The sequence below is a fragment of the Balaenoptera musculus genome, chromosome 4 (genome assembly GCF_009873245.2).
Source record: "Balaenoptera musculus isolate JJ_BM4_2016_0621 chromosome 4, mBalMus1.pri.v3, whole genome shotgun sequence".
NCBI classification, from domain to species: domain Eukaryota; kingdom Metazoa; phylum Chordata; class Mammalia; order Artiodactyla; family Balaenopteridae; genus Balaenoptera; species Balaenoptera musculus.
This window is the reverse complement of record NC_045788.1, coordinates 26,955,603-26,968,092: the sequence shown is the minus strand read 5'-3', so window position 1 is coordinate 26,968,092 and position 12,490 is coordinate 26,955,603. Positions and strand designations below refer to the sequence as shown.

The 12,490-nt window shown below is 34.6% G+C and overlaps 1 protein-coding gene across 3 annotated transcripts in view; it reads left to right on the top strand.

The window, feature by feature from the left end:
• Positions 1 to 10,548, top strand: part of LOC118894758 (phospholipid scramblase 2) — a 32,012-nt gene extending 21,464 nt beyond the window's left edge. For 2 of the 3 annotated variants that reach the window (XM_036851275.1, XM_036851276.1), the window contains exons 7-9: positions 185 to 346; positions 6,719 to 6,880; positions 9,544 to 10,548. In XM_036851275.1, coding sequence (XP_036707170.1) covers positions 185 to 346; positions 6,719 to 6,880; positions 9,544 to 9,597 — 378 coding nt within the window. In that variant the 3' untranslated portion in view covers positions 9,598 to 10,548. The remainder of the gene's footprint in view (positions 1 to 184; positions 347 to 6,718; positions 6,881 to 9,543) is intronic. The other variant, XM_036851277.1, reaches the window with a different exon arrangement.
• Positions 10,549 to 12,490: the final 1,942 nt, after the last annotated feature.

Below are 12,490 nucleotides of genomic sequence, written 5' to 3'. Positions count from 1 at the left end.
TAACCTCTCTGTTCCTCAGTTACTTCCTGTATAAACAGGGATAATAGTACCAACTTGGTAAGGATGTGGAGTGAGTTAAGTGGTGCTTAGAACAGTGTCTGACACTCAGAAAGTATTCAGTAAATGAGAGTTCTTATTAGACATTGTTATGATTACAATTTATATATTCTTTTTGCTTTTGTAGATAGAAATCCAAGCTCCTCCTGGTGTACCAGTAGGTTATGTTACTCAGACCTGGCACCCATGCCTGCCAAAGTTTACACTTCAAAATGAGAGGAGAGAGGATGTACTAAGAATTACTGGTCCATGTATTGTCTGCAGCTGTTGTGCAGATGTTGATTTTGAGGTAAGAGGTGTGATAACGTTTATGGGTTTTGCTTTCCTAGTATAAGAATAACATAAGCTGGGAGGATGTTACAGATATATTAAATGAATACCTATGTCCTGATATCTCAAGAGGGACTCAGTGTCCCTCATATTTATCTTTGGTCAGAGAGATGGTTATTGCTCTGATTAAGCATCAGTGTTGATTGTGCTACATGGAAAAAAGAGAAGCAGAGATTTGTAGTCAAATAAATATAAACAAAGCATCTAACATTGGTGGTTTTTGTATAGAGGTACCGTATGTTACCCATTTTAAGTGGAACATTAACCTTGTCATCAAAGTCCGATTGCCGAAGCATATGGTTCTTCCTTAGCATGAAACACAGGCTGCCAGTGCTCTAGGCCCTCTTCAAAATCTCTGACATCTTTGAGTTCCTACAAAAAGCCCAATTATGCAAAGAGAATTTTAACAAATATATGACGTACTACCTAATCATGCTTCTCTGTGATCTCTCCTTTATCTTTGTATTAAATTCATTTATTAGAAATCACAATATATCTGTGTATTTACTACCTGGAGGAATTTCATCACAGCAGTTTTTCAACAAATGGGGCCCAGACTTATGGCCCAAATTATTTAGTTGCAAATGCTTAAAAGTCGAGAGATTATAAAACTTAATCTTGATACCATGATTCTCTTGTATAAGCATAAAATCTGGTAAACTGGACAATTTCCACAGAAGGGACAAAAATCTAAAACTGAGCAGGACTGCCCCCTTATGATAAATAAGTGGGGACTCTGCCACTGCCCCTGACTTGCCAAGGTTTTCCACTATCCAGCTTCATTCTTTTATATTATCTGCCTGGCTTTGCTAGTCATATGATGTTTAATTCCTCTGTTTATATATATAAAGATGGATCACTCCTCTCACTGACTTCAGTGTCTAATGAGGCAGACAGGCAATCCTAAGAAAAGTCCATATGATGTAATTAGAGACTTTATAAAGACTCTTACAAAGAATGCATAGTATGTGGGGGAGATATAAACTATGTATGTTTAAAGATTTTATAGGTTTATGTATAATAATAGTTCTCTATGTAGGGGTTATCATTCCCATAAAAGATCCAGAGGATTGAAAGGTAATTGTTGTTTCAGGGAATATTAATGGAAGTTTTGCTGACATATATTTTATCTATGTAAAATAAGTAAAAATACTGGTGAAGTAAGTCATACTGGAGTGTGAAACTCTTATATTTAATGATAAGAAAGTTGGAAATCATTCAGCAACCCTCCTCAGTGGATACCTTAAAGCATCTATTATAGGCAATGAATTAACTTCTCTCCTGTGCATCTAGAATGGTGCTAACTAGATAACATCTTTGAGGGAATTGAGAAAATAGTACCTTGAATCACTTTCTATATACTAGATAATAGAAATTTTGAAAGCAGGAATTATCAGTATGAGGGACCACTATGGAACATGGAGAAGAGTCATTCTAAAGGGAAAAATAATTCAGAGACATGTATAAGTGTACCCAGTGGTAGATTTGATGTCAGTGGAGGAAGAAAGAAAATTGAGACATGATTCTAAAGTCTTATTGGTCTGATGTCTGATGTTTAAGAAGCTGAATGATGATGCCATTGACCAGGGTAAGAATCTTGAAGGAGAAACAGTTGATTTGTGGGAAGCTAATGATTTGTTTTTGAGTCATGTTGGTTTTTAGGTGTGTAAGGGAAAATGTTAGAGTTTTCGGCATACGGATGGTAGGTGAAGCCATGAGATTATCCCACGGGTGAGTAGAAGAAGGACAAGTAGACTTTGTATCCCTTAGAGATAATGAGGGAATCTGTCTTATTCCAGGACTATTAGGAGTAGGAAAAAATATGCCTACATGAAACTGATATCCCAATCTAGCCCCCTCTATGATTTTGAGGTCTGAATTCATAACACCAGTATGATTCATGAATCTTAAGACATAGAAACTGATCTTGAGTGGTGATACAGATGGGAGAATTGAATGCAAAAACATACTAGATGGAGACTGATCACCAAGGTCACCCTCTATCACTACAGAACAAACCTATCTCCACATAAGCAGATTAAAAAATTAGTATACTGTTCTAGGAACTAATCTACCAAAACCAAACTGCATATAATAGAACAGTGTGTAATCAATCATACAAGAAATACCTAAATAGACATTAAAGAGCCTAAGAAAGAAACAAAAAGGGTCATAAGGGGAGGATGAAACAATTAATAAAGGCCAGGAGGATATAAAAACAAGCCAAATAGAACCTCCAGAAATGAGGAACAGTCATTGATAAAACCTCATTTGAAAGGATGAGCTATAGGTTAGACACAGGTGAAGAGACAGTTAGTGAACTGGATCACCCATATTAGGACTATAAAGAGGAGGTGGGGAAAAGATATAAATTTGAAGGGACATGGAAGCTAGAATAAACTATTGCATATGCCAAAGAGGAGTTACAAAAAAAGAGGAGACAGAATGTTTTGATATAATATTCAAAGAGATACATAGCTAAGAATCTTGCAGACTTGATGCCATTCTGGTAAGAAAAAGAAATGACACCCAGATACAGCTTAGATAAATTGCAAACTGCAAACTAAAATAGGAAATCTATAATCATCAAGTGGGAGTGGGGAAGATTATTTCTAATACGTAATTCTCTGACCATTAGGGATTATGAACATTTCTCTAAGTTTACTAGCTACTTGTATTTGCTCTTTGAATTATCTTTTGATATCCGTTGCCTGTATTTTCTATTGGGTTGTTTATTTTTTTCTTGTCAATTCATAAATGTAGTTTGTGTGTTGAAGACATTGACCCTGCATCTGTATTTCTGTCCTCTGATCTGCAAATATTTTCCACAAATCTACCCCTTTTGTACATTGTTTTATAAATATATATCTCAGTTGGCTGGACAACTGTGTCATCATAATTTATTAAGTAAACTATTCATTTCTTTCTAAGTTGAAATGACATACATTAAATTTCCACAAGCAATTTCTAGATTCATTCTTCTATTGCATTGCTACCACTTTCCTTACAGTAGTGCCTTATAATTCAGTTATGGTAACAATGATGTATCCTATATTTAGTCATAGCCACACAGTCACTGATCATTCTATTTTATCATATTTTCTTGCTATTGTCAGATGTTTCCTTTCATGTGAACCTTAAGATCATTTCATTAAATTTTTCAGAAGTTAGAATCCAATTAGTATTGTATTGTCTGTTTATGATTTTTTTTAAATTAATATATTTATGATGCTAAACCTGTCTCATCCCAAAAGTGTAATGTATTTTAATTCATTTATATCTAATTTTGTATTCTTCATAAGACCATATAGAACTTCTATCTCTTTTGTTGAATTTGTCCTAAGTAATTTACAGGCATTATCACTACTAATCAGGAATATTTCTATTTGTAGGTACTTACTGTTAATATTGAGAAAAGCTATTTATTTTTGTTTACCTCTTATTCAGCCTTGTGACTATATTCTAGTGTTTAATTTGGAAGGCACTTTTGCTATATTTACTTGGCTTATCTAGGTATAAAATCACATAGCAAATGAAATCATGGAAACTCTTCTAATTTGCCAATTAGCTTATTTTCTTTTCCAGCCTACTTCTTACAGCAAAACTGAATAATATTTGCCAATTTTGTGTACACCTACTAAGTTGATGATTTCAATTGAAATAGCAGCAAATGTTTCATAATTTAGAAGGATACTGGCTATTTTTCATAGTATTTTTCTATTCCTGTTTTATCTAGAGCAAGAATCAGCATACTTTTTTTTTTCTTTTTTTTTGGTAAAGGAAGAGATAGAAAACATTTTAGAGTTTTGGGCCATATGGTCATTGTTACAACTACTCAAGTCTGCCATTTTAGCATGAAAGTAGTCATACACAATACACAAATATTGGGTGTAACTGTGTCCAAATAAAACTTACAAAAACAGGGTGCAGACTAAATTTGCTGCAGACTCATTGACCCTTGCTTGCTGACCCTGACCTAGATTTTTATTACGAATTGATACTTAACTTTCTAAACAGCAGAGCATCATAACAGTCATGAATACAGACTCTGGAGAAGAACACCTGGGTTTGAAATCCATTTCCATGACTTCTTATCTGTGTGAACTTGGACAAGTGACTCACCTCTCTTTGCTTTGATTTTTTCATATGAAAATTGTGTGTAATAATACTATATATCCTATAGAGAAATTATGAGGAAAAAATTACATAAGACTTGTAAAGCATTTATATGCCTAGCATATACTAAATGTTATATAAATGCTTAATTAGTAAGTAAATAAAATACCTTTTCAGGACCTATGGATACACTCATGTTTTTGAATTATATGATTTTTTTTAGTATTTTATACTTTATTATAGTATTTTTTATACTGGGCTCTATGTGCTAATGTACTATTTGGATTTTTGTATTTATATTTATGTTGTGAGATGAACCTATAGATTTCTTTTTAGAACACCTTTATCAATTATTTGTATTAAATTTATAGGTTTATAAATTTAATAGTAATATAATACCAGTTTATTGCTTCCAGAAGTTGAAAGCATTTTATTATGTAGATTTTCTGTTTTTAAAATATTTTCTAGAATTTAGCTAAAAATTATCTAGTCCTGTTGACTTTTCAGTTGTAGATCCTTATTCACTTTTCTGTTCCTTTCCTTTAAAAAATTATATGTCTACCTCTTACATAAAGTTTTGGTGAATTTTAAAATTTCTTGCTATAGTAATCAAAAAGGGGAAGGGTTAATATCTGGTAAGTGTAGTAGTAGGATTATGATGGCTGATTATCTTCTGTATATTTTGTTAAAAATTTTTTTTCAAAAATTAAAAATAATTGAATTAAAAAATAAAATGTAAGGTTTTATTACCAGCTTCAAATCCTTACATGACAGCTATGAGCAGATAAAACATGAAGGTGTGCAATAGAGAATTTGTATTAGTTTGTTTTGCCACAAGAGCGTAACAAATAATCCCTAAAGCTCAGTGGCTTAAGAAAACAGGAATTTATTCTCATCCTTATGGGTCTGAAGGTCAACTGATATACCTCGGCTCAGATGGCTCTGATTTAGGCTGCCAGTTGGTCTCAGGTCTGCTCCAGGTATGTTCATCCTGGAGCTTCAGCAACAGAAGCTCCCTGGATCATGCTTTCTAGTGGCTGATCACTGGAGAGCAAGACCAAGGCAAAACCACTCAGCCATGTTTAAGGTCTCTGCTGGTGTCACATCCACTAACACTCCACTGGTCAAACAAGGCACAAGGCCAAGCCTAATTTCAATGTGCAGGAAAGTATACTGGGCTTACAGAGGGAGGGGACTGAAATGACTATTTGATGAACAGTAATCCATGCTATCACAGTTTTTTCATATTAGAAGTTTATTTCAAGTTTTTAAAGAACTTAACCACCCACATCCAAATAAAATGAGTCAACTGTTTCTAGTTTGCCCACATTTATGTAGCTGGTCCCAACCTAAGCTAGGTCTTCAAAGGTTGTTGCCAGCACGTGTGGTACCTTGTGCACATCTGAAAAGGACACTTCTCTTTGTGGTTTGACATAACTCTGCCTGTACATACCCTGGCAAGTGTGGACTACGTTCAGCCTCCACATGCCCACTTGGTGAGGAGCATTTCTCTGGCTATAAGCTGTTCAACTCTTTATCATGGCCCTTGGCCTTCCTCAGGCAGAACGGTAAAATTAGAAAAACTTTACTTTGGAGCCTTTTTTTTCATACGCATTTCCTCTTTCGTTGTTCATCCTCCTCCTATTGTCGAGTCGTACCCCAACCTTTGACCTGAGGCATCTCATCAAGTTACTATTGGTTACTTACCTTCACTCAAAACTGCCAGTCCTCTTTTCCAGGCTCTTGGCATTTCATGTTTTCTTACTGACAGTGGGTGATAATGGGGCCTCCCATCACCTTTAAAACTCTGCCTATATCAACTCTCTGTGCTTGTGTTAAAGCAGAAGTCAGATAGGAGTTTCACTTACTACCTTCCTGATGGCTTCTAGAAATTTCATCACAGAAATATTTCCTGCTTAAATTTTATTTTGGCTCGATTCAACTAACTTATTACTGTATGTCTTAATGGAGAATAGAAAATGTTAAATATTTCAGCTAAACTACTTTCATATTAGTTTTCTGTACCAAAGAAACAGTTTTTTTTAAATGAATCTATAAATGGATATGGGAATCTACATGCATGTAATGAGTGATATAATGTTCATAGATATGAATGGCATATAATTTTAATATAATATTTGTTTTATTTTACTCCTACTTGGAAAGCAGCTTTATTATTAGTTTTCTAGAATTCTTTGTCTTTTTTTAAAATTAGATTAAATCTCTTGATGATAAATATGTGGTTGGCAAGATTTCCAAGCAGTGGACTGGCTTTGTGAGAGAGTTATTTACAGATGTCGATAACTTTGGCATCCAGTTCCCGTTAGACCTTGATGTGAAAATGAAAGCTGTCATGCTCGGCGCATGTTTCCTCATTGTAAGTTTATTCTTGCTAATCTGGGGTATAGTTGGTTTCTCTAGGATCATTCTGAAATAATTTGGTAAATTTTACATTTTTAAATGATCTTAAATTTGTAGGTTTTATTGAAAGTGGTCCTATTTAATTTTAGCTCTGAAATTCCATTTTCTTCTGCTACTCTGGGTTCACAGATGACTAGCTTCTCCCTGGGGGGTCTATGCAGTTTCACATTGTAACAAGAGGATCTTATATATTAAGGAGAGGCTCTGGTTTTAGTAAAAAAAAAAAAATTGGTGCTTTGGAAAAGAGTCTGAATCTTCCAGTGTGTTTAAATGGAATAAGTCTCAGTGAAACAAAGAGATTTCTGCCTGATTCATTATTAAATTAAATCATCTAATACAGAAATACAAACTGTAATAAGAATCTACATTCAATCAAGCCTTAGACAGAACTACCAATTAAGAGGAAATATATGAGATACAGCAATGATTTTGAACTTGTCTTCACATTAAATTACCTAGGGAGCTTTTAGTAGTAGGCCATGTTCCAGTTTAACTAAATCAGAAGCTCAGAATTAAAAGTTTGTGTAGCTCCTCAGATGATTCCACATACAGCCGATGTCAAGGACTCCTGGGACAGAGCAGTGGTTTTCAACCTTAGCTGCACAGTAGAAACACCTGGGTAGCTTTCACACTCCCTATGTCAAGACTGTGTACCTAGATCTGGTAAACCAAATCCTGAGGTGGATCCAAGCCTTTAAGCTGTTCGAGCTATCATATGATTCCAAAGCAAGCAAGGTTTGGAGTTACTAGATTAATACCTTAAATATTGGCATATGGATGCAATCAGAAAAAAAATAAAAAGTAAAAGAACATACAGAAAAAGGATCCAGTTACTTCAACAAATAAATATCAGGAAAATAAAAGATAAAAATAAAATAAAAAGAGAGAGGGCTTCCCTGGTGGCGCAGTGGTTGAGAATCTGCCTGCCAATGCAGGGGACACAGGTTCGAGCCCTGGTCTGGGAAGATCCCACATGCCATGGAGCAACTAGGCCCGTGAGCCACAACTACTGAGCCTGCGCGTCTGGAGCCTGTGCTCCGCAACGAGAGAGGCCACGACAGTGAGAGGCCCGCGCACCGCGATGAAGAGTGGCCCCCACTTGCCACAACTAGAGAAAGCCCTCGCACAGAAACGAAGACCCAACACAGCCAAAAAATAAAAAATATTAAAGAAAAAATTAATTAATTAAAAAAAAAAAAAGAGAAACATCAGCTTAATGTAGTTTGTAGACCATGTTTGGATACTGATTTAAACAAACCAATATAAAAAGATATTTACAAGACACTCAGGGAAATGTGAACAGTGGCAATTTGATGATATTAATGAATTATTAAGGATTTTTTTAAAAAATATGATGTTATTGTGGTTATACAAAAACAGAACAGTCCATTTTCTTTAAGGGCACATACTTAAGTATTTCAGTATAAAATGATATGGTATCATAGATTTGCTTTTAAATAATGGGGGTGAGGGAAGAGGGACACAGTGGATGGAGTAATTGGTGAACCAAGCTGGGTGAGTGGTCATTGGGACTTTATTATACTATTCTATCTACTTTGGGACAGGCTCAGTATTTTCTATATAAAGTTTTAAATATAACCACAGTTCTGTTTAAAAACTGTGTTTTCAATAAGTGTTTACTTCACATGAGAAGAAAATTTTAACCGTAACTTGGGGAACTGTTTAACCAAAGGTTTACACACCATAACCAAAGATACGGTGTGTACAGGGTGGAGAGAGTAGTCTGGGGTGTTTGGATAGATGAGAAATGGGATTGGGGTGGTGGTGGTGCAGTTATTAGGAAGTGAATATGGGGTAGATGGGGCAATCTTCCCAATCTTATAGACCTTGGGAAGATACTGAAAATTGTTTAGTTAACTGGTTAATTTTAAGCTAGGTATAAATAAAATAGTTATAAACCCAAATTTTAGAAAGATAAATCCTGGTGACTGTGTACAAAATGGATTGAAGAGAGGTAAAATTGTAATAGTGCAATTGCAAGTGAATGGTGATAAAGATTCAATTATTTCTTTGTAAAGAGAAAAAGGAAAATGATAGATGTGAGAGGGGTACAATCCACAGGATCTGACGGAAGTTATAGGGGAGGGGGTCTGGTTAGAAACTGATGGAGTAAGACAAGCTGAGGAACACAGTGGACAACAAGATTGGAAGAGAAATCATAAAACTGGGCCAAAAATTTCTAAGATGTTATTCTAACTCTAAGATGGCTGTCATTCTCCAGAAACAATCTAAAAATTGTACATGGAACTCCAGTCACAACACAAGTTATATTACTAGAGAAGGAGTACACAAAGTTGGGGAAGAAAGATTGAAAGAGGAACATTCTAAGAGGCATGAAAAAAGTGAAATTTAGAGAAATTACCAGAGGATTAATTAAGTTCATGCAGGTATCAATATGTGAATAGAATTACAGGATTTAATTGCCATTAAAATGGAAAGCTGAAGCTATCAACCTTTCCCAGATCTACCTATTATTTGATTTTTCTAGTTTAGCAGATACGTTATTGTGTTTCATCAGATCCCTTAGCATTTATGCATCTGAGAGCTGATCTCTGTTTTGTTGCTGAAAACCCATTTCCGTATTTTGTTTTTATCTAGGACTTCATGTTTTTTGAAATGACTAGAAGTGAACAGAGAGCAGGAGTGTGGTAATGCATTCGTTGACATCTCCTCAGAAAATCTGAAGTCCTTATATTGATTGGGACTATGTAAAAGAAAACTGGGTGGATTTTTCTCTTTATGTAAATGACTTATTATAGCATATGTGAATTACACTGTGATGCCTGAAGCTCCAGATATATGATTTTACTTTTCAAATTAAAGAGTTTATTTTTAATATCACTTACTTATAAATGTTTTTATACATTTTCTTTTATACATTTTCTTTTTCATTGTGTATTTTGGAGAAAGGATATAGAAATTTTTACATTTAAACATAACTTCCTATGATGAATTACTTTGAACTACAGTCTCTGCTTTATTTTCAATTTGTATAGCAAAATTAATTAATGACTTTTAAAAGTAATTTTAATATAAACTTATACATTATTTTATTAAATCTAGTTACAATTTATTTCATATGTAACAACTAATGTTATTTTGCAAATACCGTATATTCAAAAGAATTCAAAATGAACATAATTTCAGTGTTTTTTTACAATTATATTCAAATAATACTCAATATTCATATGTCAAGGGAAAGTAAAATGTATTTTTTTGACCAGAAAATCACACTACATTTAACTTCTCCTATAATCTATTCTGCAACTATAAATAACATTTTCATTTTGACAAGACTATAAATTACCAATTTTTGATAATGATTTTTCGTGAAAAATGAATGATTCTGTCCCCAAGAAAGATACATTTAAAGACTCACTCACTCTAAAACTGGGATATTGTTATAATTTTTGAAGTAATTATTTATATATGGAATGGTTAGCTCCTGTTCTGTATTCTATCATTCATGGAACATGATAGTTTTCAGATCACTCAGGTGTTAATTAAATAGAACATATATATTCTGAGTATAAATGTCTACAGTGGTCTATTAGATTATTTTTACCAACAATCAAATAACTAAAATAAAAAATTGCTGATATATTTCTTTGCATATTTGATTTTTGTTTTTAAACAAACTGTGAACAGTCAACTCACATGATATTCTGAACTTTACACATTTACCTCCCCTTCCCTTTCGAATCTCCTTTAAAAGAGCGAAAGCATATGATAATCTTTAGCAAAATATATACCTGTGCTGGAAACTAAGTTTTCTTCCTGTCAGAAAGTTAAAGGAATTTTTATACCCTGTTTTGTAGGGAAAACTGAATCAAGTGAGAGGAGATGTCCAACCCACAATTTACCTCATGGAAAGGAAAAGTGTGTTTAGGAAATAAGAACTTAGGGGAGAGATTCCCTTTCATCCTCAGCAGAACTCCAAGACCACCAGCTCCTAATGTTGAGAACACTGGGATGGCAGGAAGCTGCAGAAAAGGTGATGTCCAGACCACCTTTAATTAGCCTAAATAATTCACCAGATGCCAGATTCCTATGATGAGGTGTAACCGAGGCACTCACATTCCGTTTATAGTTGGTACAGACAGCATGCCAGGTAAAGCGAGGTACTTGCACAGCTGGACCCTAGTGGCATTAGTTATGCCAGTTAGAGAAGGGAGGGTTTTCCAAGCCCACTGTCAGGTACCACAGCCAACCCAAAATGAGGCTAAGAGACTGACATTATCCCTGTGACAGCTACATCTTGCTTTCACTTTCCCCCTCCTCCTCCCAATCTCCCCTACTCCTACTCCTTCTTCGCATAGGACTCAAGATCTCTGGTTAAGCAAAGCAAAACTGCAATTTATCTGAACAGCTCCTTCCTTCTTCAACTGTGCAAAGAAGATTTGAGCAGAAACCCACACACTATCAGCAGAATCCATTTAAGTTCAAATACTAGAAAAATGTGCTCTCATTAAATATTTACAAAGAAAAGACTCATCATACATGGAAAATTAGAAATTTAAGTGAGAAAAATACCAGGACTTGCAACAGATGTCTTCATTTGTAATCTCAATGAGATTTGAGGAAATGTTGCATATTTATTTCTGGAACAGGCAGTAGAGAAAAAGGAACATTCTGATGAGGCAGAATTTTAATAAAGTCGAAAAGTATGATAACCACACTTTAAAGTATGATGGTGGCACTGGTATAGTAGATTGATTTAGGTAGAAAGATAACACAATAAAAGAGATTTTTAAAAATTCTTCCAGAAGTCAGATAAACACAAAGTATAGAGAGGAAAAGGTGATTCCTGAGGAACAGATACATTCACTTCATGTTATGCAGAACAGAAATTCCACAAGCAGAAATTAGATGGGGTCAAGAGAATACTTTATTTCCAAACAGGCTGCCATCGCTAGGTGAATGGATTTATCACATACCAGACAAAATTAATGAAAATGACCCATTTCTTTGTTACTTTTGAAGAATAATTTCACCATATACAGAATTCTGGGTGGTTGGTTTTTTTCTCTCACTCTAAATATTTCACTCCACTCTCCTCTTGCTTGCATGGTTTCCAAACAGAAGTCAGGTATTATCTTTGTTCTTCTATAGGTATGGTGCTTTTTCCTCTGTCTCCTTTCACAATTTTTTTTTTTATCTTTGATTTTATGTAGCTTGAAAATAATATGCTAGTGTAGGGTTTGTTTTTCATTTTTTTCCTGCCTCACGTTTGCTAAGCCTTCTGAACCTGTGGGTAGGTGCCTGACAGTATGAGGAAATTCTCCGTCATTATTGTTTCAAACATTTCTTCTGTTTGTTCCTCTCTTTCTCTTCCTTCTGGTATTCACATTACATTTATGTTACACGTTTGAATTTGCCCCATAGTCCCTGAGTATTCTGTTCTGTTTTCTTTCAGTTTTTGTTCTATTTGCTTTTCAGTTTTGGAGGTTTCTATTGAGACATCCTCCTCAGAGATTCTTTCTTCAGTTGTGTCTAGCCTACTAATCAGCTCATCAAAGGCATTCTCCATTCCTGTCACAGTGTT